Below are 27434 nucleotides of genomic sequence, written 5' to 3' on the forward strand. Positions count from 1 at the left end.
AGAGAGAGAGAGAGAGAGAGAGAGAGAGAGAGAGAGAGAGAGAGAGAGAGAGAGACGCTTCATGATTGCACAATTTCTGAAGTTTTACAGGCCTAATTCACTTGCAAGGTATCTTTCTTGACATTTACAGATTTTACAGAAAGTCTTGCTCACTTTGCTCAAGGTTTCTGAACAGTTTAAGAGTAGTCTACTGAGATAGTGACGATGCCTCCTTAGATGGGGCCAAAGGCATGGGGCCAAAGGCATGGGTGCATGCCCTTAGTTGTTCATAACTGTGACACAAAGGCATACTCCATCCGTACCATTATGCATGAACCTCATTGATGTTTATACCTTAGTCTTCACACGCATGGTAGCAGACCCCACAATTCTGTCCTCTAATGCAAAGATCACATCACTGCCTCCATTCAGGAAGGCCTGGGGTTCCAGACGCACAGAAAAGCTGCCCTCCATACTTGTATAGCCCTTAGCTGTCCTGGTGGCACTCCAGAAAGCTTCAGATCTGTCCACTGTGACAATCATCCGCAGGTAGGACATGTGAAGCAGCCGTCCTGGTAGTCACTCTGAAATGAAGAGACAGCAGATACACAGCTGGTCCTCAATAGCTAGGACACCCCCCCGTCCACCCCTGAAAGTACAAGGTTGTGGCTGGGTCTCAATGGCGAGGACACCGCCTCCATCCCTGAAAGTACAAGGTTGTGGCTCCATCCCTTACTTGTGCTCTCTGTGCATTAACAAACCGAGGCCTGAGCAATCAACTGTACCCTTTCTGTCATATTTGAGCAATTTACTGCTGAAATTACTGGGCTGCTATGGGTACTTGATCTTTCGGCTTCTTTGGACTGAATTACTACTGAATTGCACTTCACACATGTGGCTGCGTTTTGCTTCATCGGAGGCTGAAGTGTGCTGTAGAATGAGGGGTTTAGATAAGTGCCCTGCCCCCCCCCCCCCCCCCCCCCTCCCCACGGGCGGGCTGCCCTTCTTCTTCCCTTTGGCTGCTTGGCCAGCAGTTGTGGGCCCAAAAATTGAGGTTTTGCCCCTTATTAAGGGCACTTTTACATGACTGCCCTGCCTGGCCATGGGCTGCTGTTTTGCTACCCAAACAGCCCTCAAACCCTATCCAAATCTGTCCTCACGTTCTCTTGCTGGTTTTATGCCGATTTTCCCAAAATGCAAGTGCAGAGAGAGAGAGAGAGAGAGAGAGAGAGAGAGAGAGAGAGAGAGAGAGAGCATAACTTGAATTGTACTTATAATATTAGAATGAAGGACCCAAGTACATGCTTTTATAGGCACCAAGGCCTTATCTTTTGACCCTAAATAAGAGGGTGTTCACAAGGTGGTCTTGGTGTAAGTTTCTATGCGGGTGTAAGCCTGGCCTATGGTATGACCCATTGCTTGGACGTTCCTACAATTAGTAGCAAGACCCTTTTGTGCCTTGTCTTTGACCCACCCAGGTTTTGTGGTTTTCTTTGGTGTCTGGCCCGCTCATTATTATAGGCCTTTTTCCTCTAGGCATTGATCAGCCCCACACAGGTGTGCACATAGTCTATCCATGTGCAAACCCTAACCTCACTAATCACGTATCCTCCGTTTATGAGGGCTCATCATGGTTCCTTGAAACCCTTTTTGCCTACCCTTTACATGGTTGCATGGTGGATGTATGATACATAATATAAAAATAATGAGAAAATTATTAACTAGGGAAAAGTTTGAGGAGTACACCACCATAATTTGAAATAAATAGTGAGCAAAATTTGTAGAAAATCACTAAGAAAGCACTAGACGATTAATGGGTGATTTTTATTGGAGATTAAGAAATGGAGACACGGAAACAAAAACGGAAACGATGACTCTCGGGAAATTGTGTTTCGGCGTTTCCAGGTTAGGAAATGACCATTTCCTGTTACTATGCTTCTTAGTGAATTAAGTTATGTTGGAACCAACTTGTTTGTGGAGTAGAGATACATGATACCTAGTATGCATAGACCAACCAGGTGATAACTCCAACTTCCAACTACTTCTTCACGTTGTTGACTACTGGGGTGATGGACTCTGTATTCAGGTTGTTGACTCTCCAGGTGATGGAAAAAGGTCCAAAATTCCTGAGTGATAATGGCACTTATTCCCAACATGTTTCAACCTCTGCTCATGTATAGTCAATAACTCACCCATATTTCCTCTTCTTTTTTTTCATCTAGGGTTTAAGTTTGAATTTGTGACATCTTGAATAGGGTGGGTCATGAACTAACTGCTCTGTTATGTGTCGTATTTATAGCTGGCATGCACATGAGTGATCCACTGTTTAACTGACTCTAATACCTATGCAGAACTTTATGTGAATCAAGCTACATTCCAACCGGAAGTATGAGTAGCTGAAGATATTATGTGTCTACCAAAAGCTACCATATATAGTGTGTAGCTTGTAGTTGATGAGAGTGGCGTGGACCAATGTGAAATTCTCTTCCCACCAGCTCTGTTGATCTCATGAACATAGCCTTTGAGCACATCAAACATTAATTGATTTAATTATCTGACTGTGATGAAAAACATTTGAGAGATACTACACTATCTCAAAGTTCTCGAATAGTGCTCTCCTTGAACTTACTATCATGATTTGAAACTGTAAGAAATCATGGTGGATCAAATGCTAAGCTAAACATGATGAGAATGTGAAAACAAGTGAAATGGACTCAAGTACAATTAGGCTCCAAGATTAATTAGCTTGGAAGGCATATAGAGACTTGAGATGTGGAAATGTGCATGTATTTCATTCCATTGAAGTGACCCTTTATATAGGTCCAAGTACCATATGGGCTTTGCCTTTGCATGTGGGATAACTCCTAGCCTTCACCACATTCATCCACATCCCTTTGACCTTGTCTATGATATGACATAGATCACTTTTTCTAACACCCTTCCTTGATCATGGCATATCATAATGCCCTTCCTTGCTTCTAACATTACATGAAAGAAAAAGCTTAACTCATAAGGAGTATAGCTCTACAGTACATAAAAGAAATTAGCATCGCTCATAGGGAGCATAGCTTCTACATTGCGAAAAGAAAATGACATGACAAACATTCCTACATGAAAACATTCCTCTCCCATACCCCATCATCATCATAGCATCATCATTATCATATCCATGGGCATCATCATCATCATTTGTTGGTCATGGAGACCCAACTCCCCATCAATCCCCCCTTGAGGGCTACATGGCCTACTGAGAGATATTGTGAGCATCATAGAAACACATAACCTACATCATCGGTGGTTAGAGGTGTCCATACATAAACATTTGGGTAAGAGAGGGCATAATTCATTCGTCATTATGACATGTGAGCCATGACATAGACAGCATCTTGTTCATCTTCATCGATATCTTCGTCTTTGTCTTCATTCATTTTTGCGTCTTCATCTGCATCTTTATTTTTGCATAGCATCTTCTCCGTCCTGACATTGCACATAGACTGTGCGTGCATGCCCATCCTTGAGGCATCTTCATAATGCATAGAATTTTCCAAAAAAGAGGTATAATAACATTCTTCCTTAAGTGCCATAAGAACAACCTCTTAAATTATTTTAAGGTTTTTTAAACCTTAGTCTCAAAAAAATAAAGAGAATCTTGAAAAAAGAAACGGCCAAATTTCTGCCACTGCTCGGTCCGTGATTCCGTCCGCTAATTTTGGATCTGGTTCGTCTCACAGGGGCTGACGCCGAGCTTGGAGAGAGCTGCCCGAGGGTTGCCAAGTTTATTGGCCGAGGTGCTGTTGGGCATCTACTGTGTGCTGGCACTGATGTCGTCGCCTCTTCTAGTTGTGTTTGTTGAGCTGATTGCTGTGATTATGGACGGCACAATTGCTACCCTCCAACTGCTGGCCGCCTTGCTTCCGACCTTTTGCTTTCACCTGCTGTGCCTTGAACAGACTCCCAAAATCTTGATTTTTCTTTGTTTTTTTATTCCTTACGGCTTCGCTACTCTGCAGACAGCTCAAGCATCGCTTTCTTCTCAGCACTTCGTACTCTCTCCATGCAAACTAATTCCATCAGAGATTTGAGCTTGCCACTTCCAAAGCTTCATACGAAGCACCAAGGCACTTCCTTGCTCATTTTGCAAGCATCAATGCTGAATCTTGAATCCATGATCGAGACTCATTTTTTTTTTTTAAAGAAATGTTATTCTGCCTCACCTATCACAGTTAGTGTTGTGCCTATAGGCAGAACTCTCTCCACCCGCTTCACTCCAAGCATAAGCGAGCGACCTAATATTTCCTCAGTAGCAATTGGCAGCTCTAAACCTAATCTCCTTCTCTCCCTTGTAGAAAGATAGCACTCTCTCTCTCTTTCACTAAATCTAAAAAATTAGCATAGAGAATGGCAAACAAAGAAGAGAGACACACTAATATCCCTTCCTAATCTAATCTTCATACAAAGAAGTGAACACTCTTGAACAAGAATAAGAAAACCCTAATTACTTGCAAGAGAGAAAAATCGCATTATTCTAATCACACCATTAATCATATTCTAACCTATGCTCTGATACCATGTAAGAAATCATGGTGGATCAAATGCTAAGCTAAACATGATGAGAATGTGAAAACAAGTGAAATGGACTCAAGTACAATTAGGCTCCAAGATTAATTAGCTTGGAAGGCATATAGAGACTTGAGATGTGGAAATGTGCATGTATTTCATTCCATTGAAGTGACCCTTTATATAGGTCCAAGTACCATATGGGCTTTGCCTTTGCATGTGGGATAACTCCTAGCCTTCACCACATTCATCCACATCCCTTTGACCTTGTCTATGATATGACATAGATCACTTTTTCTAACAAGCCATATTGGAAATATGTTGGAATTTTTGTCTAAGGTTAAAGCACTCAATAAAATGTAAAAGGACCATGTAATATGAAGGGAATCCAGGTGAATGAAGGGTAAACCCCCACTTGAGATAGGCGAGTTTCATTAGATGCTCTGGAGGCTATATTCTAGGGAGCCATGTGGGGGGAGATGGCCTTGGATGCCTTTGATAATATGTAAGCAGTGATGTCACTCAACCATGTACAACTTGGCTATAAAATGGTGGCCTTCCTAATGAGAAAAACACGAATTTTATATGCTATGTAATGCCCCTTATTGTGCTGTCATTATGCTCTCTTAATCTTGGATTAAGTACTAGTTAATCACTTTTTGTTCATGTGACCATCATGGGTTATCTTGAACCACCATAGCTCTTTCATCACTCCATGAACTCATTAAGCTTTTATCATCTCTCATTATGCTATTCCCAACATGGTATCAGAGCCATGATTACCCCTAGGCATAGAAATTAACCACATTGATCAATTTTTCATTTTTTTCAAGCTTTCCATTAAAGCTTCACTGCACCCCCTGCTGGTTTTTTGCCTCATGTGAGCTCTATACTCCACCAAATCTCACACTTTTTGATTCAAAAGAGAGCTAACATCCGGCGCTTTCTACACCTAGCTCCATTGGAGCTCCCACGAAGCATACGCGGCGTATTTCTCCCTGCAGCAGCCCGCCTCTGCGCTGCGAAATTGGTAAAATTGAAGCCCTACAAAGCATGGTTTACAAATTCCTCTTATGAGCATTACATTGATGCTATGAAGCTCCTCCTTGTTGATTTTCATGAGCAATGGTCCACTGTAGCTGCTGTTTGAACTAATTTCTCAGTGACAGTATATGCTGTGTTGCAGAGCAGATTTACAGAGATTGAAGCAACATCTTGGCATGTTTGAGTGCTGAGATTAGAGCCAATACCTTGGTTCTCACTTGGTTTAAAGCATTTTATGTTTCTCATTTGGGAAGAGCCTCATTCAATTGCTCAAAGCTCACTCTATATTTGGGGGCAGTTTTTTTCTTTTTTCTCTTTAATTAATCATCTCCACTAATCACCATATAATTATCTATTGAGATGACATTCTAATATGCATATTGAGTTGAATATCTCTTTGTAGTCATGCATTCGGATGCTGAATCATCTAATGAAGATTATATCAAAAAATCATTAAAACCCAAAAGCAAAACTAGAAAACCTAGGATCAAGTCTAGGCCCCGTTATTATCATTATGCAAAAGCTTATGGGTTTGGGGAATTCTTGAGTAATTTCATGCATATATATGGTGAAGGGGGATTCTAGCTTTTAATCTATTGCATTGTTCAGTTCCAATCATGGAGTCAACTTACATATCTATGGGCATTTCGGACCAGATTTCCATACCAATGCATATGAATACAGTAATGCAAACAATGTGGTTGTCGGTGTAGACTTGTAACTCACACTACTCTCTCAAGTGTCCATGTTCCCTACCATCTGTTCTCTATTGTTCCACCAACACATGGTAGCAACAATCTGCAAGAGAGTACGTAGGACAAGAGAACACTACACAAGGTATGTAATCATGGTGTTTGGTTCCTCCCTCCTGCTACTTGCCTCCATATTTAAGCATCAAAGCTTACCAATTGCAAGTAGAGTCGATGATAGTGGAAGTCTTCGCGATGGAAGCGTTTGGAGTGTTGAAATCTTCGATTTGTCGTGATTCTTCTCGACAAAAGTCTTCAATAGGATGAAGCATAGTCACAAGGGACGGAGGACGGTAATGGGAACGGGACGGGGGATGACCATACGTAGGGAATGGGGATGGGGGAGGGAACGACACTTAAAAAATACTTTTTTTTTAAAGTTTTTCTACTCTACACTTATTCTACTTTGGAAGTACTTCAAAATGAGCACAAATTTACACTAAAATGATAAGTTTTTGAGTCATATTAACAAAATACGCCGATCAAAGAGTGAAGGCGTTGACAGTTGATTGTATTTATAATTAAGTAGATACAAAATAAGTCATGACTCAAGAGTCAAGATTAAGCCTTAAGGAGGCACAATACATGGAAGGACTCAAATGACAAAAAGTGCTAAAGCCTAGAGCTAAGTAGTAAGGCCCATGAATCATGATCCATGAATGATCATCCACGTGAAGTGCTCGCCTCATGGTCATGGGTAGCTTGTGCCAAAGGAACATCAAGCTCATTCTCACTCTCATCCTCACTGGCATGTTGCTGCTGCACCTCATCCTCTTGTTGCTCTTCTTGTTGACTCATCTCCTACTCGGTGAAGGGATCTTTCTTCTTGGTCACGCTCTTGCAGAGCATTCGCAAGTTCGCGCTGACGAAGACAAGGTCATTGGCACGCTCTATCCCAAGTCGATTCCTCTTCCTAGAGGTAATGTGGTTGTAGGTGCTCCAAAGTTGCTCCAAGCAAGAGGAGCTGACGGCCTGGCTAAGTATGCGAATGGCCAGCTCTGCTGTAGCTTTGGTCTATCCGAATCAAAGTCCTCCCACCATAGAGCGGCACCAACTTTGGAGTGGTTGATCTGTGCATCATGACAGCCATAGGAGCCATGAAATGAGCTGTACATGGAAAGCTGGTCCCTAATCTTGCGCCTAACCGATGCATCAGGCACAAGACGGTCCAAGATGATCCTCCACCCAGCGCTCACCTCCTGATCGCTCTCTTGCTTGTTGCCTTGGAATTCTGGGTCCACCACATAAGCTGCTGCAATGGAATGGACAGTAGTAGGGATTCCACCTTCCTAGACACAAGGCATGGATCTTCTCGTATTTGTCTTCGTTAGGCACGAAGTCTTTCAACTTCTCTATCATGCGATCCATGGCCTCGTAGACCTTGCCTCTGCATGGTTGCATAGCGTCTACAATCCTCAATAGGTGGACCATGAAGTCTTTCAACTTCTCTATCATGCGATCCATGGCCTCGTAGACCTTGCCTATGCATGGTTGCATAGCGTCTACAATCCTCTATAGGTGGACTATGGGCCTCACCATAGCATTCGTGGTCTTCACACTCTCCCACCAAGAGGCGTCATCCGCCCGTAACCTACACTCTCGGCGAGTGTTTGTACGGGACTCTTGCATGTTGACAAACTCGTCGCTAAGGAAAAGCCCTCTCAAAGCACCGCTACAATCCCAACATGAGGAAGTTGTAGGCAAAACGGGTGTTGGAATATTTGAGGAGAGAGAGAGAGAGAGGATCTCTTGTTGAACTCATACCGAAGTCGGTGGTGGTTGAGAACAAAGGAGACCATGGTGTTGGCCTCCTCAATGAGCGGGTTGATCCATGGCAATGCCCCTATGCCTGTCAAATCCCCACCGGATCTCCTCGTGATCGTTCCTGGTATGAGACTCGAATCCTGCAAACAAACGAATAAACAACAAGGGGGTGCAGGCCTGACTCACCTCCCAAGCATGACAGCCGTGGGCAAGCCCACTGTCTTGACTGTCCCCACCGAGCCACGAGCTGAGCTAACTAGGTTGACGTACCGACCAATCTCCTCCTCGCGACGTCCCATACCGCTACGAAGCTACCCTCGCGGGCCTCGAGATTGCTGCCGGCCTCGCCTGCATAAAGCAGGTGCACGTCTGCACTAGATCCAGGCTGCAAGACCATAGAGCTCTCACAAACTCGCGAGACTCTATATATCCCAATAACTAACCTTGGCCACCCTTTTATAGGCTCTTGGCCGGTCATCGAGCGTCCACACTTGGACGTCCGCCCGTCCATACTTGGGTGCCGGCCCGTTAGTTTATCCCTAACTCAGCTCGTCAATCAGCCTGCTGCCTAGCTCCAGGCTTCCCCAAACCTTGAAGCTAGTCTTGCGTGCGTGTAGCACACGGTAGATACACATTGTGCACATGACATACTCCCCTTCCTCTAAGAGCTCACTCCTGAGCTCACTAAAAAGCCAGGGTAATCTCTCTAAAGAGTAGTCAATGTCTCCCATGTAGCGTCCTCCTCAACACGATCCTTCCACTTGATCTTGTATTCCGTGATAAGCGTATTATGCAATCTTCTTTCACGAAATCCAAGAATCTTTTCAGGTTCGTGCGGAACAAATGTCATGTCCTCGACATCTATAATTTCTTGAGGAGTAACTAACTGATCTGTTCCACCGAGTACTTCCTTAAGTCTACTGACATGAAATACAGGATGAACTTTCACATGAGAAGACAAATCCAATTCATATAAAACCATACACAAGCATGAAAGGACTAAAACTTGTACTCGTATGCTTAGTACTGTTATATGCAAATTCTAACATAGGAAGATAATCCTCCCATGAACTCTGTCTTTTGGATACATATACTCGAAGCATATCCTCCAAAATCTGATTCACTCTTTCAGTCTGGCCATCAGATTAAGGATGATCAGAGGAACTCAAATTCAAAGTTGTTTCCAACTTCTCAAAAACAAGTTTCCAAAAATCACTCGTAAACTTAGAGTCCCTATCATTGACTATGTCCTGCGGTAACCCGTACAGTCTAAACAATTGCTCGATAAACTGCCGTGCTAATTGCGTAGCTGTAATAGTCTTCCGGGTCGGTAAAAATCTAGCCATTTTTGTCAAGCGATCTACCACAACCCAAATAGAGTCGTGGCCTTGATGTGTTCTTGGCAACCCGGTAATAAAATCCATGGAAATACTTTCCCATTTATTACCTGGGATTTGCAAAGGATGCAACAAATTTGACACTTGAGAACATAATCTTCTACATACCCTTTCATCTTTGGCCAATAAAAAGTGTGTTTCACTAACGATAGTGTCCTGTGTACCCCAGGGTGTCCAGTAGAAGGGGCGTCGTGACACTCCTTAAGAATTTGGGACCTAATGTTCGGGATCTGAGTACACAAATTTTGTCATTACGGAATAGTAAACCATTCCGAATCATCCACTGGCCTCCTGCAGCCTAAATGGTAGACTGCTCAGTCATTGAGTCTTGGTCAATCAATGAGCTCCCGTCCTGGATCTTCTGCCAAAATGGACCAAAATAACTATCAATCCTGCAAAGCCCTCTCAATGACTGAAATAAGTCAGTAGAAATCTCGGTGAACGACAAAGAATTCACCTCTCTAATTCGACTAAGCGCATCTGCAACACTATTCATGGACCCTTTGAAACCGGCCTCTGATAGAAACCAGAGTGCGGTAGACTAGCAGTCACCCGTCCACTTGTAGTCTAGATATGAAAACAGAAAAGATTGGGGCTAGAGTGCCCAAATCTGAAAACAAGGCGACACCTATTGGCCCCAAAGCTTGGCGCCCCTTGCGGTATTTCTTTATTCAATTCCAAAAATATGAATGGCTGAGTACAACAAAAATCAGCCAAGAGATTACACTTGTATGTCCAATCTGACGGCCCACAATCCCTCTTAGCACAGAGGATCCACGCACACAGATCTGTGTCTCAAAATAACACACTGTGCCTCCCTCTGATCAGCCAAGACCACTAAGCAGGGCAGCCATGAGCATACATCTGGCATAACTCAAGCACATGATTCAACATCTCAGCTCATACATACATGTACTGTCCAACCTCTGTCTCAACCCTTGTCAATCTGCCATACTCCTCCTCTCACAAGGGGCCAGATAGATCAAATCTGCAACAGACATCAAGCAGTAGAAAGAGAGATAGATGAACAGATGCGGAGCTTACCAAAATCAGCCCGTGTATTTGCACTGGAGAAGATAACGGTACCAATCTGTACTTGCAGGCACTTGTTTCCACAACCCTGCTTCACATATGTGCATGTACTTGTCTGTACCCTCCTCCTTGCATCCAACTCTATGCTGTACTTGATTGTGCAGTCCTGAAAAACAGCCCTGTACCGGTCTGTACTGCCTCGGGATACGCGTCAGAAGCTATCCTTGCAAACGCCGCCTGCAGCCAGCACTTGTACACGCCTGTACCTGCGCAGCCAGATCTGTCCTGTCCAGCGCCGCCAGCAGCAGTACTGCTGTACCTGAACTGTCCGTACACTGTACGGCAGTCGTACAGTGCTGTACGGCCTGTACCTGAACCAGCAGCCTCCTGTGAAGACAGTCGCCTGCTATAGCCGCCTGCAGCAGCAGATGTACACGCAGCAGTTCCTGTGCGCCGCCTGTACCAGAGCATGTACCTGCAGCAGCCTGTCCGTACAGTGCTGTACGGCTGGTTTGCACATAGAAATCAGCAGCAGCACACCTTCTCAGTCGACTCCTCCTCTTCTTGCTTTTCCAAGCATTAGAGCAAGCAAGTATGCTCCACGACTCTTTTTTTCAAAAAGAAGAGAGAGAGAGAGGAGAGAGAAGCACACACTCCAAAAGTGGAGTGGCCCCCTCTCCATAATAATCCTAGGGCCCCAAACTTTAAAAGTCCCTAGGGGCCACTAAGGCCTAGGGGCAACTTTAATAAACATTAAAAGTTTAATGTTCTAGTTCCCCCCTTCACACCTAGGGATGTCCACACATCATTAACTCTGTCCGAGCACCCCCCATGTGAATCATTCAATATTTTGACTCTGCAACCACCATGCCCACACTTGTGCTGTTCCATTTTCACAGGGCCATGACATACCCCCCTCTTGAAAAATGGCAAGCGTCCTCGATTGCATTCTGGTGATACAACCAAATATCCAAAGTGAAATATACAATATGGCAAGATCAGCGTCCCAATCTCTCTAAGCCATGCACATGTAACATCATTCACTGCAAACCAATGGCATAGTAATAGTCCAAGTTGTATACCACTGTGAACCATACATATCCACAAAATCTCATGTGACTAGTACACATATATCATAGAAGTCCCATAAACAGATGTACTGTCAGCCTCAGTACCTTCGGGTGAGACTTTGTTGGGCATTAATGGCTATGGCTAGGGGCCAGGGCCATTACAGTGGAGCTATCAACAACAGGCAAAGTGCAGCTGGTGCAGAGGGAGAGATGAAGCAGCTGCTCAGTTTCTTGGGAACCCATGGACTGTCTATGGTCTTTTTGAGAAGTGATCAACTCCAAGACATAAGGTTTCTTCTCTCTATAATTATTCTTGATTAATCCAACTGCACCAAGCGACCTCTAGATGTCATCTGAGCCTGTCTGTATCAAGGGAGTGGAGGTGCTGCCCCCCTCTTGAGCATCAGGTAATGCTCCTGACCCATGCTCTGCTGAACTTGAATGAGCCACAATAAGAGTCGGCTCTAACTCAAAGGCATCGAGATAAAGCTGCAAAACCTGAGGTGAATCTGTTAAGTCACCTTCCTCCATCCACTTCGCATCCATCGGTGAGTAGTTCTTGAACTTCACAAGATAGCGACGGGAAACTTTACCTCGTGCCTTCCTTTCTTTATGTGCCAGTATCTGCTCTGGAATCAGAACCTCATCAAGTTCCTCAACTTCCGGCTGAGCCTCATCTGATACATCCTCAGGCACATCCCCACGGAAAGGTCTAAGGAGACTCACGTGAAAAGCATTGTGAATCCTCCAGTGATCTGGTAACTTCAAACGATAGGTTACCTCACCAATCTTTTCCAAAACCTGAAAAGGCCCATAATAACGCATGCTCAACTTAGGGAATAAGCGCTCTTTACCCTTCATCTTCTTGAGTCTAGCCTTTTCAAAGCGCAAAAGAACCCAATCACCCAATGCAAACTGTAAATCACGTCTGTGACGGTTTGCGGCTTTCTTTTGCTTCTGCTGAGTTTTCTGGAGGGCCAACTTAACTCTCCGATAAGCTTCATCCAAACTTTCCACATACTGATCAGCCTCAAAGATCTTATCCTTTGTATGCAAAATGGGTGGTACCTTCTTCTCTCCTTCCACAATCTCAAAAGGCGCCTTGCCTGTCGAGGTATGTACAGTGTTGTTATATGCAAACTCCACCAAAGGAAGATACTTTTTCCATTGTTGCTTGTGCTCTGACACATAACACTTGAGAAGATCCAGCACTGTAGAGTTAGCCTCTTCTGACTGACAATCTGTCTGTGGATGAAATGACGATGAAAACTTGAGAGTTGTACCCATGTTGTCAAACAACCCTCTCCAGAACAAACTTTCAAAAGTCTGAAGGCCATATCCAAATCGTTATTCCAAGTGATAGGCTGATTTGACTTACGTCCATGACCTTTCAATAAGTCGGTCGGTAGTGTGAGCTGAGAGTACTCCCGCACAGATTTTCGAAGAAAAACTACAAAACCGAGAAAAGAACGAAGTTGTTTCACTGTTCGCGGTATAGGCGAGTCCAGAACCTTGTGAACTCGGTCATAGTCAATGCTCAATCCATCTCGAGTGATCTTGTGTCCCAAGTAAATGATGTCGATCAAAAAAAACTCACATTTACTTAAGTTAGCATATAGTCGATTCTGTCTTAAAATAGATAAGACAATTGTGAGGTGTCTAACATGATCCTCAAGAGTACGACTATATATCAAAATATCATCCAGGAACACCATAAATTTCCCAAAATGTTCACAAAAAAGATCGTTCATCATTTGCTGGAAAGTGGCTGGAGCATTGGTTAACCCAAAAGGTAATACGAGAAACTCGTAATGGCCATACCTAGTCCAAAAGGCGGTTCTTTCGACATGCCTTTCATGAATACGTATCTGGTGATAGCCAGTACGTAAATCGATCTTCGTGAAATATTTCGCTCCTGCTAACCGGTTAATCAGGTCCTCTGATCTAGGGAGAGGATAACGGTTCTTAATTGTCAGCTTGTTCAATCTCTTGTAATCTATACACATTCTCCAGGTATTGTCCTTCTTTCTCCTAAGCAACACAGGTGCACCCCAAGGTGATTTACTTGGACGGATCTGGCCCATTCTCAAATAATCTTCGAGTTGTTTAGCCAACTCATCTTCCTCAGCTTGGCTCATCCTATAAGGTGGAATACTGACAGGATGAGCACCAGGGATCAAGTCAATACGATGATCTACTGTCCGTTCAGGTGATAAACCCGATGGCAGTTCCTTAGGAAATACGTCTTGAAACGAATCAAGTATCTCCTGTAATTCTTTGCTTTCAAACACACTTAATTCATTGACATCCATAGAAGGTATGAGAAATGAAGAAAGTGGAATCAATACACAATAGAAAGCGGTATACAAAGAAGAATCCATTATATTTCCAAAATCAATTGTATTTACAAGAGGTCCCTGAGAGGGATGAATACAATCACCTAAAATACTATACTGGGTGTCCCTATGCTGAAAAGAAAAAATATGACTAGACCAATCTATCTGGACTTGAAGAGTCTTAAACCACTCAATCCCTAATAACAAGTCTACATTTTCTAGGTGCATTACATAGCATTCCAGAGTATCTTTGTAGTCTTGAATCTGGATTGGAAGCATCTCCACCTTTCGATCCCATACTTGCCTTCCCGCAGGTAAGCGTACCTCATAGGTATGATTGCTGGGTGTCGTATCAAGACTCAATTTCTGCACAAGTTTATAGTTAACAAAGTTGTGTGAGCTGCCAGGGTCTAGAAGAATGTGAATCTTATGGCCATTCACTTCTCCATAAACGCGGAGAAGATCATGCAAGCCAAATACTTTAGAATTGAACAGACAATCAGAACAAGTGCTAGGGCGAGAAAGTACAATAATTGACGAACCTGTCAAAGACAACTGGTTAGCTGCCTTTGGCTTGGGTCCTGCGTTTGTCTTTGCACCCTTTTGCTTTGGGCACTCGTTACGCATGTGTCCTTTTTCTTCGCAGATAAAACAACGTCCTTCCTTCTTGAGCTTTAAAGCCCTAAGGAGTCGTTTTTTCTTTGCTGGTGTCGAACTGGAATTCTTCGAAGGTTGGTCCGAAGACTTGCCTTCAGTCGTGTTAGCCATAGGTGCGGAGAACTTTCGTTTATGCTTGTTTCCCTGCTCGGTAACGGGTTTCGACTTGGAAGAGACCATTGTATCATCATAGATACGAACTGAATGAATGGCCTCGTCCAATATTTTGCATTTGTTATTTTTAACATGTAAACGGTATGAGTCTGGTAAACCAGCTACGAAGAACCCCAAAAGAGTAGTGGGATCCATCTTTGTAGCTTTCATCTGCAAGTCCCTAAACTTCTGGAGGTAGACCTCATAAGTGAGGTGCTGCGAGGTCATGGTCAAAGCTGAAAACCGGGCAACAACATCATAATCATCCTCTTTCTTGAGGAATTCTTGAAGACGTCTTCGAATTGTGCCCAAGTTGTTTGCTTAGGGTTGAGTTCCTTCCACCAAAGCAAAGCTTTGCCGGACAGGAAACCTGCTGCTAACTGGATCTTTTTCCCATCATCATATGGATGAAACTGAAAGTGAACTTGCCACTTATGTAGCCAAGTGTCCACGATCTCCTTGGTGCGCTGCTTTTGCTCGCCCCTGAACGGTTCTGGAGTAATGTTGGGGCCCAAAGCAGAAGCCAAGGTATCCATACCCGATAGAGTAGAGAGGGTAGTGGTCAAAAGAGCGATGGAGTTTTGCAAAGCTTGCATCTGGGCTGCGATTTGTGCCTGACGTTCCGACGAAGAAGCTTCGAGAGCTACTTTGAACTCTTGGAAATCTGATTTTGACACATAATCGTCAAAAAGATCAGCATCGGTATCTTTCGTAGCTGGCAAGCCTTCGTGTTCAACAAGGGGCTCCAACTCTGATTCTTGGGTCGACATCGTGAAGAGGGTAAGGGGAGAGAATTCGATCTTTGCACAATAAAAGTGCGAGGGAACTTGAGAGCTTGAGAGCTTGAAAACTTGAGAGATGTGTGGCAAGAAGCCCACTTAAGGGGTTTATATAGCTAGCCCCAAAAGCTTCTTGAGCTTTTGCTTTTGTGTGTTTATATATATATATATATATATGGATATATATATTCAATTTTCTTAAAAAAATAAATAAAACACCTTTAACCTTGGAGGGGGGGGGGGGTTTAAAACTTAAAAAAAAAAAAAGCGCCTCAAATCGGTGAAGGCTTTCTTTGTTTTTTTTTTCTCATCCCTCCTGGATTTAGCGCTGCTGGCATGCTGTCTGCAGACGTCACCATGCTGAAGCTTTCGCCACCTGAACTGCCGGTGCTGCCTGCGCCAGCCTCGCGTAGGCCTGGCCACACGGCGGCGTGGGCCTGGGCGCCTGCCTGGCTTGGCCTGGGCGCCTGCCTGGCTTGGCCTGGGCGCTTGCCTGGCCTGGCTTCGCAGGCCTGGCCGCATGTAACCGCCGGTAGCCCAACGCCTGCGCCCGCCAGCCTCCAATAGCCAAATGCTAACACCACCTCTCACACGCGTGCTCTCTTTCTCACGTTAAAAGCAAACCTGCTTTTTTTTTTCCTGTTTTCTCTCAACGTTTCATGCGACTGCACAAACGAATCTTTACCTACTTCTTGCAAAGCAAACCGACCCTACTTAGACTACCATCCCCATCAACATGGGTTTCTTTGATGAAAAAAAACACATAGTGAATCTGAAAACAACAGAATGCACAGAAAAACAGCAAGCTTTTTTGAACACATACCTTTCTTCGACCTCATCTTCTCTACCTACCGACTTGCTCGTTCACGAGGTATGCTCTGATACCACTGTCAAATCCCCACCGGATCTCCTCGTGATCGTTCCTGGTACGAGACTCGAATCCTGCAAACAAACGAATAAACAACAAGGGGATGCAGGCGTGACTCACCTCCCAACCATGACAGCCGTGGGCAAGCCCACTGTCTTGACTGTCCCCACCGAGCCACGAGCTGAGCTAACTAGGTTGACGTACTGACCAATCTCCTCCTCGCGACGTCCCATACCGCCATGAAGCTACCCTCGCGGGCCTCGAGATTGCTGCCGGCCTCGGCTACGTAAAGCAGGTGCACATCTGCACTAGATCCAGGCTCCAAGACCATAGAGCTCTCACAAACTCGCGAGACTCTCTATATCCCAATAACTAACCTTGGCCACCCTTTTATAGGCTCTTGGCCGGTCATCGGGCGTCCACACTTGGGTGCCCGCCCGTCCATACTTGGGTGCCCGCCCGTTAGTTTATCCCTAACGCAGCTCGTCAATCAGCCTGCCTAGCTCCAAGCTTCCCCAAACCTCGAAGCTAGTCTTGCGTGCGTGTAGCACACGGTAGATACACACTGTGCACATGACAATGCCCTTGAGGAGGTTGCAAGCACATCCACACTCTTCCCGATGCCAGATGCATCATGAGATGAGATGAAGTACATCTCTTCGGGGGAATATGCAACCACGCCATGAATACTTGCGGGTGTCGCTCCATCCATCCACAATGAGGGAGACTCCGTTCCTCTCCCATTGCTGCGTTGTGTTGTCAGCCGCTTGCTCTACAAAGCACTTCTCCTTCTCGAGCAATGTAGTGTGCAGGCTCTCGGATGAGGGGGACATATAGGTTGAGCCATACTCCCCAATCTTTTTAACCATGACCTTGAAGTATTCCGACCTATTTAAGAAAGCAATTTACTAATGAGAAGGGTGCTAGTATGATGAAAACATGAATGATGAATTGGCAATGATCTATCGCACTTACCTAGCCGCTTGAAAGGCAATGTGGTCGTGGAAGAAGAAGCGGGCCACCGCCATATCCACCTCCTCCTTCAACTTGGGGTTCCAATTCTCCCCCAAGTGTAGATTGTTGCCATGGGCCGTACAAGGGTTGAGAGGCCGTGGAGATGGAGGGTGCCGGCGTCATGGATGGAGCAACATTTCGACTCGATGGTGAAGGTGATGGCGTGCATGATTCCGATCCACCACATGACTTCATCGTAGAGGCTTGAGTTCCTCTCCCCATCGTCACGGGATCCACGGCCACTCGTGGTGTCCTTCTTGCCGCTTCGACCGCCTCGTAGACGGCAAGCTTGTTGAGAAGTTCTCGTCTCTTTTTGGGTGTGACATTCGTGCAAAACCGCACCTCATGCCCTCATGCAAGAGGTGGGCTCGCAGTTTGTCGGCGCCACCGGTTCACTGGTATGGGCAAAGCTTGCATGTCCATGGCCGAGAACCGCCTCCATGAGTGGATGGGGTGTAGTTAACCTCCTCCCACCATGTCCATCCGGTCATCCTTCTACGAGAAGTCCCGACATGTGAGGAGGATGCCATGGCTGAAGATGGCTTGAGAGAGGAAGAGAGAGGGAGAGAGGTTTGAGGGAGAGAGACTAGAGACTAGAGTGCTTGTGTGAGAGCCTAGAGACTAGAGTGCTTGTGTGAGAGCCTAGAGGCTTGGAAGTTGGAAGAGGCTTGAGGGAGAGAGACTAGATAGTAGAGAGTAGAGACTAGAGTGCTTGAGGCTTGAGCCTTGTGTGAGAGGCTTGGAAGTTGAGAGAGACTAGAGTGTGGCTTGCCGCTTGAAGCTTGAGCAATGAGCAAAGACTCAAGAGACTTGAACTTCCTTGAAGGCTTGAAGGTGTGTGTGTGTGCTTGTTCTTATATAGATACTAGATAGGCAAGAGAAGAGAGGCAAGACTCAAGAGAAGAGGCAAGGGCCAAGGGCCAAGGCAAGAGGAGACGGCGTTCCCAAACGGCCAGAAAAACGGTCACAGAACCGACGGTCGGAGAGCACAACGGCGATCTGCCGTCCCCCACACCGTCCCAGCTCGTAGCCGTCCCCATCCCCCCATCCCTTGTGAGGGATGCCTCAAGGGGAGACGTCCGTCTGTCCCCATTGCTGCCGCATCCCGAAACGGCGTCCCAAGGTCCCATCCCGTGCGTCCCCTGTGACTGGGATGAAGAGAACCTTGGGAAAGCTTCCCCTATGGTTTAACTTAAGAAAGGAAAGCTGAAATTAGGGTTTTCAGCAAAAAGACTAGAAATTACAGCAAAAAATAAGAATTGTTTTACTGAATTTCAGTCATTGGGAGTGTGTGGGAGAGTGAACACCACTTTGAAATACTCTTGGAAGCTTGGAAAACACACTAGCAAGTTTGGATATTGAGTGGGGAAGGAGAAAGTGTAAAAAATACAGCGAAAGAGGCCTCATGAAGGGGGCACCTACTTCTAGAGGGAAGAGAGAGATGGCGAGTTGTCCACTCTAGGTGTCAAGTAGAGAGGACAAGTGCCTTGTGTTGCAAGCTAGAATGGACACATGGCTGGTTGCTCCCTTTGTACAAAGGGAATAAGGTCTCGGCGGTGGGCATTGGATTTTGTCCACCTCGGGACATCAGTGTGTGCGAACACGGGGCTGGTCATAACTTATAAGTGAGTTTTGGTCGCCCAAAACTTAATGAAGTGTGTACACACACTTATAAATTAGTGCTAATTCCCAATACTTACCACCCGTCACATGCCACATATGTTGCATGCGCGGAAGCCTTGTTGTACTCTTCCATAGTCCTAAGCATGATTAAGAACATTGATGCTAATTAACACAAGATTAAGACAAAGGAGAGAGATTAGGTGTCAGTGTTTTCTTGTATTACTATGGTACAAAAAGGTAACTTCATGCTTGTACTTGATGTAGGGATATGGTCAGCCCCATAGGGGTGACCTAGGCCTCGTCTACATGAGTCTATTGATGCTAGAGATGAATGAAATGATCAACTACTGAATTATCCATGCTGATTTATGAATTATGCTTATATATGAGTGTGGAGTGTTGGTCGGCCAGCAAAAGACAAGGAATAAATGCCTTTTCTCTTCATTAAATGCTGCACTATCTTGAGACCTTGTCCAAACTGCTACCCGACTTCCTCGGGACTAGTTGACTGGCTGGTGGGATGCTCCATTGGCAGCCGACTGCTTTGCTGACTGCAGACTGGGCATCCATACTCTCCATGAGGTTTATGAGGAAGATAATGAGGCTGCTAATGTTGCCAATGTTGATGTTGATGATGATGCTTCTGATGCTGATATTGATAGTTCTACTAATGATGCTGATGAAGATGTTGATGTTGACTCTGATGCTACGTGACTACTAACTAATTAGGGATTAAGAATGTTCATGTTGAAGATTAAGCCTTGGCACAGGCGTCCACGTGACATTCCCTTCTGCTAAACTTGATGACGGGATGGGCACTTTGTCATACGTCCTCCTTGGACTAACCTTGAACTGCTACTGCTTACTGACTTTGACTTCTATTGATTTTGACTTTAACTGACCGATATTTTTGTTTGAACACCTTCACTCCTGATCTCCACTTCCAAGTCTTTGATGGAGAATTGAGCATCTATTCACTGCTGTCCCCATGCCTGCTTTCCCTTAACCTTGACACAGCACCGGGTCGCCTACCGGAACTGGTCATGCTTGTTGCTAGGCCTTTGGAATTGATCTGAGGGCTCAGTGACTGGGTATGCGTACCTACCCTTAGGGAATGCTTCCTTTGGCTTTGCGTGTTTTGCAGGCCACTCCATTGTTAGCAGTCATCTCTTGTATGTATATTTACATCAGGGCCTCTGTTGTGGGCGTGCCCGCCCGATTTAGGTGTTTTCTCATTTTTCCCCACTCTCCATATTTTTCTCTATTTTTTCCCTATTCTTACCAGGTGTGATGGACTGAGTTAATGCAAGATTTTGATTTTGAAATCCGTTATCGAAAGGGGTCTATGAATAGTGTCGCAGATGCGCTTAGTCGAATTAGAGAGGTGAATACTTTGTCATTCATGGAGATTTCTACTGACTTATTTCAGTCATTGAGAGGGCTTTGTAAGACTGATTGTTATTTTGGTCCATTTTGGTAGAAGATCCAGGACAGGAGCTCATTGATTGACCAAGACTCCATGACTGAGCAACCTATCATTCAGGCTGCAGGAGGCCAGTAGATGATTCGGAATGGTTTACTATTCCGTAATAATAAAATTTGTGTACCACAGATCTCGGACATTAGGTCCTAGATTCTTAAGGAGTGTCACGATGCCCCTTCTGCTCGACACCCTGGGGTACACAGGAAATTAGCTTTAGTGAAACACACTTTTTATTGGCCTAAGATGAATGAGTATGTAGAAGATTGTCCTCAAGTGTCAAGTTTGTCAAGCAAATAAAGCTGAACGCTTTAGACAGGCTGGGCTGTTGTATCCTTTGCAAATCCCAGTTAACAAATGGGAAAGTATTTCCATGGATTTTAATACTGGGTTGCCAAGAACACGTCAAGGCCACGATTCTATTTGGGTTGTGGTGGATTGCTTGACAAAAATGGCTAGATTTTTACCGATCCGGAAGACCATTACAGCTATGCAATTAGCAAGGCAGTTCATCGAGCAATTGTTTAGATTGTACGGGTACCGCAAGACATAGTCAGTGATAGGGACTCTAAGTTCACAAGTGACTTTTCGAGGCTTGTTTTTGAGAAGTTGGAAACAACTTTGAATTTAAGTTCCTCAAAGCATCCTCAATCTGATGGCCAGACTGAAAGAGTTAATCAGATTTTGGAGGATATGCTTCGTGTATATGTCTTCAAAAGACAGAGTTCATGGAGGATTATCTTCCTATGTTAGAATTTGCATATAGTAGAACTAAGCATACGAGTACAAGTTTTAGTCCTTTTATGCTTATGTATGGTTTTCAACCTAGATCACCTGTTATAGTGGGATTTTCAAGACTTTAGCATGATGCAGCACGTAATTTTCTGCAAGATATGCAAGAAATGTTACAAGTTGCGAGGGAATCTATTAGAAGTGCTCAAGACATAGATAGATTTTATTCTAATAGACATCGTTCACCCATATGTTATGTGCACAATGTGTATCTACCGTGTGCTACACGCACACAAGACTAGCTCTTCGAGGTTTGGGGAAGCTTGGAGCTAGGCAGGCTGATTGGCGAGTTGGGCTAGGAATAGACTAACGGGTGGGCGCCCAAGTGTGGACGCTCGGTGACCGGGCAAGAGCCTATAAAAGGGTGGCCAAGGTTAATTAATAGTTCATAGAGTCTCGCGTGTCTTTGTGAGTTCCGAAAGATTCCGAGACTTTACGGACAGGTCGATCTCCGAAATTATCCTCTAGATACTCTGGACCAATTCGTATTACACGACGGATTGGTTCAGTCGCATATGAACTGGATTTGCCTTCTCATGTGAAAGTTCATCCCGTATTTCATGTCAGTAGATTTAAGGAAGTACTGGGTGGAACAGACCAGTTAGTTACTCCTCAAGAAATCATAGATGTCGAGGACATGACATTTGTTCCACACGAACCGGAAAAGATCCTTGGATTTTGTGAAAGAGGATTGCATAATACACTTCTCACGGAATACAAGATCAAGTGGAAGGATCGTGTTGAGGAGGACGCTACATGGGAGACATTGACTATCCTTCAGAGGGATTAACCTTGGGTTTTTAGTGAGCTCAGGAGTGAGCTCTTAAAGGAAGGGGAGTATGTCGTGCACAGTGTGTATCTACCGTGTGCTACACGCACACAAGACTAGCTTCGAGGTTTGGGGAAGCTTGGAGCTAGGTAGGCTGATTGGCGAGCTGGGCTAGGGATAGACTAACGGGCGGGCACCCAGGTATGGATGGGCGGGCACCCAAGTGTGGACGCCCGGTGACCGGCCAAGAGCCTATAAAAGGGTGGCCAAGGTTAGTCAATAGTTCATAGAGTCTTAGAGCTCTATGGTCAGGAGCCTGGATCTAGTGCAGACGTGTACCTGCTTTATGCAGCCAAGGCCGGCAGCAGTCTCGAGGCCCACGAGGGTAGCTTTGTGGCGGTATGGGACGTCACGAGGTAGAGATTGGTCGGTACGTCCAACTAGTTAGCTCAGCTCGTGGCTCGGTGGGGACAGCCAAGACATGTGGGCTTGCCCACGGCTGTCAAGGTTGGGAGGTGAGTCAGGCCAAGAGTGTTTACATGCACATTATTTTCTTCAACATGATCCTGTACAAAAATAGTCTGGAGTGAGACCATAGTCTCTCACTTGAAAGGGGCGCTTCTTGGTAGACTTATTTTCAGCCTTTGGACCATTTTTTTCTTGGTTTTGGTCCTTTTTAGGTGGCTGTCCATTATTTGACTTCCTGCCCTTGGAGGACTCCGAGTCCCACTCCGTCTCCGGGATTGCACTTAAAGTAAAAGAAAAGATCATCGCGCCACTCTTTGGCATAGGAGGTCTGGAGCGAGCATTTATCACAGCACCCACCCGTCGATGATGGCCCCCCTAGAGGATCCATCTGGCCCCTCCGATTTGGCGACCGCTTCCCCCCGAGATTTCTCCTCCAGTTCTCACTTTCCAGTGAAGCCAGCTGGCCCCATTGAACCCCCGTCGAGGCCCTCCCAGCAGTTTCCCTCTCCGATGGATCACTCTCAGCCGGTCCCTTCTCATCACCATCCCCATCCCCATCCCCATCCCCATCCCCACCCCCCTCCGCCTTCGCCTCTGGCTCCCCCTTCTCCGCCTCCTCCCCCATCCTCACCTTCGACTTTTCCTGCAGCGGTCCCCTCTGCCCCGTCCTCTTCCTCTGAGCCCACACTCCCCCCTCCCTCCGCCTCTCAAGAGCACTCCCGCCGCCCTCCAGCAGCACCCGACCCGAAGTGGAGGCAGCTGGCGAGTTCCGTTCGCCATTTGATCCATAGATTCTCAAAGCTGGTAAAGATGACCATCGCCACTTCTCCGGTGAGGGCTCTCCTGCCAAAGTCCCGAGGTGGGCCGCAGGATCTTGGGGCTGCCTGTGGATTATAGTTTCTAACAGAACCGAATCCTCCTGTACTCTACCAGCTTAGCATGTGCGACGCTCAGCTCTGGTAGTCGGCTGGCGGTTCGGCGTGGGCCAACCGTGCGCCGCTCTCCGGTAGTAGGGTCGTCCACTGGTGCTCCGCTGCCTGAGAGCTTGCCTCTCTCTCTTCCCCTCTTCCCCCTGGTGAGGATTTGAACGGGGACTGGGGGGACCACTCGAGGTGGTCTCCTAGACTTGGGGGGACCACTGGAGGCGGTCTCCTGGACTGGCGCCGAGGGCAAGCTCTAGCGAGGTGGCCCGTCTGCCTACAAATGAAACACTGGCCTGGGAGGCTTGAGTACTCCACTCGCTGAATGATGGGGTCGTTCCGAAGGCATGGGATAGATATGACATGTGGAACTGTCTCTGGTGAGGCAATACAAATGCAAAGGGATGGAATCCTGGCCGCCTGTGCAAGAGACGAGGCAGTAGGGGGGGGGGGGGATTTCATCACTCTCCCTATGGCTCCACCGATCACCGGGAGAAGAGGAGGGTATTCCTTCCAAGGCCTGGGAAGCAGACTGTCACTGGGAAGCCCAACACGCCATCCAGAGGGTCGGACACGGGGTTGAAGCCATGTTGTCACTGTGCAAAGAAGGCCTAGGCCGTATGCAGTGCAACGAGGCTCAGGTGCATGACTGGATCTGACGCCGTTGGCGAGTCAAACTCCACCTGATAGTAGCCACGCCCCAGAGGATGAATGTCTATGATCTTTGCAAGCCCACCGATAACGCTCGCTTGCAAAAGCTTTCTGAGGGCGGCTACCGACAATCTTGCATACCAGAAAAAGCCGAGACTTGGTGTGTGTGTGTGTGTGTATGAGAGAGAGAGAGAGAGAGAGAGAGAGAGAGAGAGAGAGAGGTGGTCTTTGGGACATAAGCTATGTATTTTGTATGTGAGACTAACCAAAAGTTGTCAGAAAAGGAATTATTCATCAACTGAATCTTGTGTATGGGTAAAAAAATAAAAAGGAACTGCTAACAGCTGCTTGACTCATTGGTGTCTTTGAATGATTTTTTTGATAACATATGCTGGCAATATTCTGTGTTTGTGCTTGTGGATGTTTCAGAGCTGATGTACCAAGTTTTGAGAACCAAGAAACAGTTACAAATGGGGAAAAGAAAAAGGCAGCAGGAAATCCATGCCGGAGATGAGGTGTCGGACACTGTAGAGGATAAAGGCAGGGTCGATAATGTTAAGACTTCTACCAAGAAGCAAAAAGGTCATCTGAAAAATAGCAAAGAAGTGATGATCACACCACCTTCTCCAACCAATGGCAGGCATTCAAAAAATGGTGCACTCGAAGTAACTGATTCGGCACAGAAGAGAGATGTGGCAGACCCTGGTTCAGTTTTGAAGGTGGGTAAAAATAGACGAGGAGCGAATCATTCGACTGGCAAGGTGGCTGCACACAAGTCTACGTCAGAAATGAGTTTGCACAGTAGACCATCTGGGAATTCAGGCACAAAAAAAACTTTCAGCTGGAGTTCAGCTCAAGAAATCATTGCTCTTTCTGAGCTGGCAAAATCAGTAAGTATGGATGCTGGCCAATCTGTGGATAAGAAGAAAATCTATTGGGAGCAGCTAGCTGGAACTGTAGGAAAGAGGTTGGATTGTGATCTCACGCGCAGTCAGATGTACGAGAAAGCAAGGCGCCTAAAGGAGAGGTACTCAATTGTAGATCAAAAAATAAGTGAAGGGAAGCTCAATTCTTTCAAGAATGCTGAGAAGGAAAAAATCTACAATTTGTCCCAACAAATTTGGGGAAACCGTGGAGCTTTAAGGCTACATTTAGAAGAAGAAGAGCATGACTTGCTACCTGGTAAACTAGAGAGAAGATTCGGGGATGCTGTTGGCATTCATGAGGATGCTTCACAACAAAATCCTTCTCAAGGGCAGGAAGAGAATGCTGCAGGTGAAAGCTCTCAAGAGCAGATAGAGAAGCCTGCAGCAGACTTAGCATCAGATTTGAGAACACATGCAGTGGAAGGGGACACCCAAAGAACTCATGCCATGGAAAGGGACACCCAAAGATCCTTTGAAGTGTTTCATGCTGAACATCAAGCTCTCCTTAAAGAGCTACAAAAGAGTTGTGAGGCAGTACTTGAAGAAATGCAAGCCAAGTTCTTGACCATGATCAATAATGCTGCCAGGGAAGCAGGAGGAAGTCATGCTCCTCCACCATCTTGGATGGTGGGTGCTAGGTGTATGCCTTCATTGGACTACACGCAGACCCCAGTTTCATGGGACAGTTTTGTGGATGAGTTTTTAGCTGCGACAAGGTCTCAAGGTGCCAACAAGCCTGCAGCTTTTAGAAATCTTCAAGAACAATGGCAGCAACAGCGCTTAGAGGAACTGAAGCTGACTTCACTGAAGCTGCGTTTTATGTTAGAGGAGTGCAGAATTGAGCAGGAAAAGTTAGAAAAACAAATAAACAAGTAATAGCAGTGCCTTGCAATGGAACACAGTTCTTTGCCTAAGTGGCATTACAATTTTAGATGCTTGCAACAAGTGATTCACACTAGGAAATTGACTTTTTGGTGATGGCCTTTCATTTGTGGATGTGTGTAATATGCTCGCTCGCTCGCTCACACTCTCACACAGGCATGCATGCACGCATGTATGTTTGTACTTCAGTCTTAGCAGTGTCAGACACATGAAATTGTAGTATGGCAATGAAACTCAGGTCTCTGGCCTAATTGACATTACAATTCTGGATGCTTGCAAGCAGTGCTCACTGTTATATTGTGTGTGTAATATGCTCTCTCTCTCTCTCTCTCTCTCTCACACACACACACACACACACACACACACACACGCATGCTCACACATTCGTGCTGCGCATGCACACACCAACGCAGTATGGTGTTTGTGCTTCAGTCTGAACAGTGTCTTACACATAAAATTGATTGTAGTAAGGCAACAGAACTCAGGTTGCTCTAAGTGGCATTACAATTTTGGATTCCTGCAAGCGGAATTCGCTAGGAAACATACTTTTTCGAGCGCAATTGCACGCATGCACATGCACACAGGCAATCACGCATGCAAACTCACTCACTCTTTGCTCATTTCGGGGGACCACTTAAGAGCTTATCATTTATATCTCGATGTTGGGTCTTATGTGAAATCAATCTCTCTCTCTCTCTCTCTCTCTCTCATTTTTGTGGGAGGATAAAGGCATCTGTTTTCTACCAAGAAGAGGAAAGGTAATGTGAAAAATGATTCACACACCATCTCCTCCAATCAATGGCAAGCATTCTGGAAATGGTGTACTGGAAGCAATAGATTTGGCACAGAAGAAGCTGTGGTAGACCGTAGTGCAGTTTTAAAGGTGGGTAAATTACACGACTGGTAAGGCGGTTTCGCACAAGTCCATCGCATAAAAGAGTTCACAAAGTAGAGCGTCTGGGGATTCAATGCTCTTAAGCTTGATCTCCACTCTTCTTCTCAAGCTTTCGCTCCCTTACAAGTTGTCTCTCCTCTTTAGTTTTCTCAGTCACACTCACACACGCTTTTGGCTCTTTCTCTCAATCTCTCTCATACACACACACTCTGTAAGACCATATTAGGGAGTTGGGGAAAATCCTAATTCCTATTTTGTAAGACCAAAAAATGGAGGGCACGGTGAATCTTTTTAAGATTTTGTCAAGACCCTTCATGTGACATCGTTGGAAAGCTCTTGAAGAGTAGGTTCTAAATCCATATTCTCTGACAAATTTGGAATTGATATGCTCAAGATATACCAAAGAGTAGATTGAAAAGAAAATTCTTAAAGTAATGGGATTTTTTCAAACTCTCTAATATGGTCTTCTGAGCTCCTCTACCATGCTCTTAACCTCTTTTTTTTTCTCACATGCACATGCTTATATCAAGCATGGTAGACTTTTTTTTTTCTAGAAAGGAGACTTCTATTAAGTATGATTTTTTTTTTACAAAATGGAGATTTCACACCAAGCAAGGTGGAGATCTCAA

At 45.4% G+C, this 27434-nt stretch overlaps 2 protein-coding genes across 4 annotated transcripts; one reads left to right on the plus strand and one right to left on the minus strand.

Moving 5' to 3' along the window:
* LOC147608193 (uncharacterized) lies at nucleotides 1-26180 on the plus strand. Of its 3 annotated transcripts, none has more exons than XM_086789224.1 (2): nucleotides 1-108; nucleotides 24532-26180. In XM_086789224.1, the coding sequence occupies exon 2, from the start codon at nucleotides 24537-24539 to the stop codon at nucleotides 25902-25904; it is 1368 nt and encodes a 455-aa protein (XP_086645350.1). In that variant the 5' UTR covers nucleotides 1-108; nucleotides 24532-24536; the 3' UTR covers nucleotides 25905-26180. The 3 variants fall into 3 exon arrangements, with proteins under 3 accessions (XP_086645350.1, XP_086645349.1, XP_086645351.1); XM_086789223.1 differs by lacking the exon at nucleotides 1-108 and adding an exon at nucleotides 342-695; XM_086789225.1 differs by lacking the exon at nucleotides 1-108 and adding an exon at nucleotides 2131-2153.
* LOC147608194 (uncharacterized) lies at nucleotides 13351-14792 on the minus strand. Its single transcript, XM_086789121.1, has 2 exons — nucleotides 14471-14792; nucleotides 13351-14294 (listed from the first exon to the last, which is right to left on the minus strand). The coding sequence occupies exons 1-2, from the start codon at nucleotides 14763-14765 to the stop codon at nucleotides 14281-14283; spliced, it is 309 nt and encodes a 102-aa protein (XP_086645247.1). The 5' UTR covers nucleotides 14766-14792; the 3' UTR covers nucleotides 13351-14280.
* Nucleotides 26181-27434: the final 1254 nt, after the last annotated feature.

Source organism: Cibotium barometz, chromosome 53, assembly GCF_041138505.1.
Source record: "Cibotium barometz isolate CiBa-2024 chromosome 53, ASM4113850v1, whole genome shotgun sequence".
NCBI classification, from domain to species: domain Eukaryota; kingdom Viridiplantae; phylum Streptophyta; class Polypodiopsida; order Cyatheales; family Cibotiaceae; genus Cibotium; species Cibotium barometz.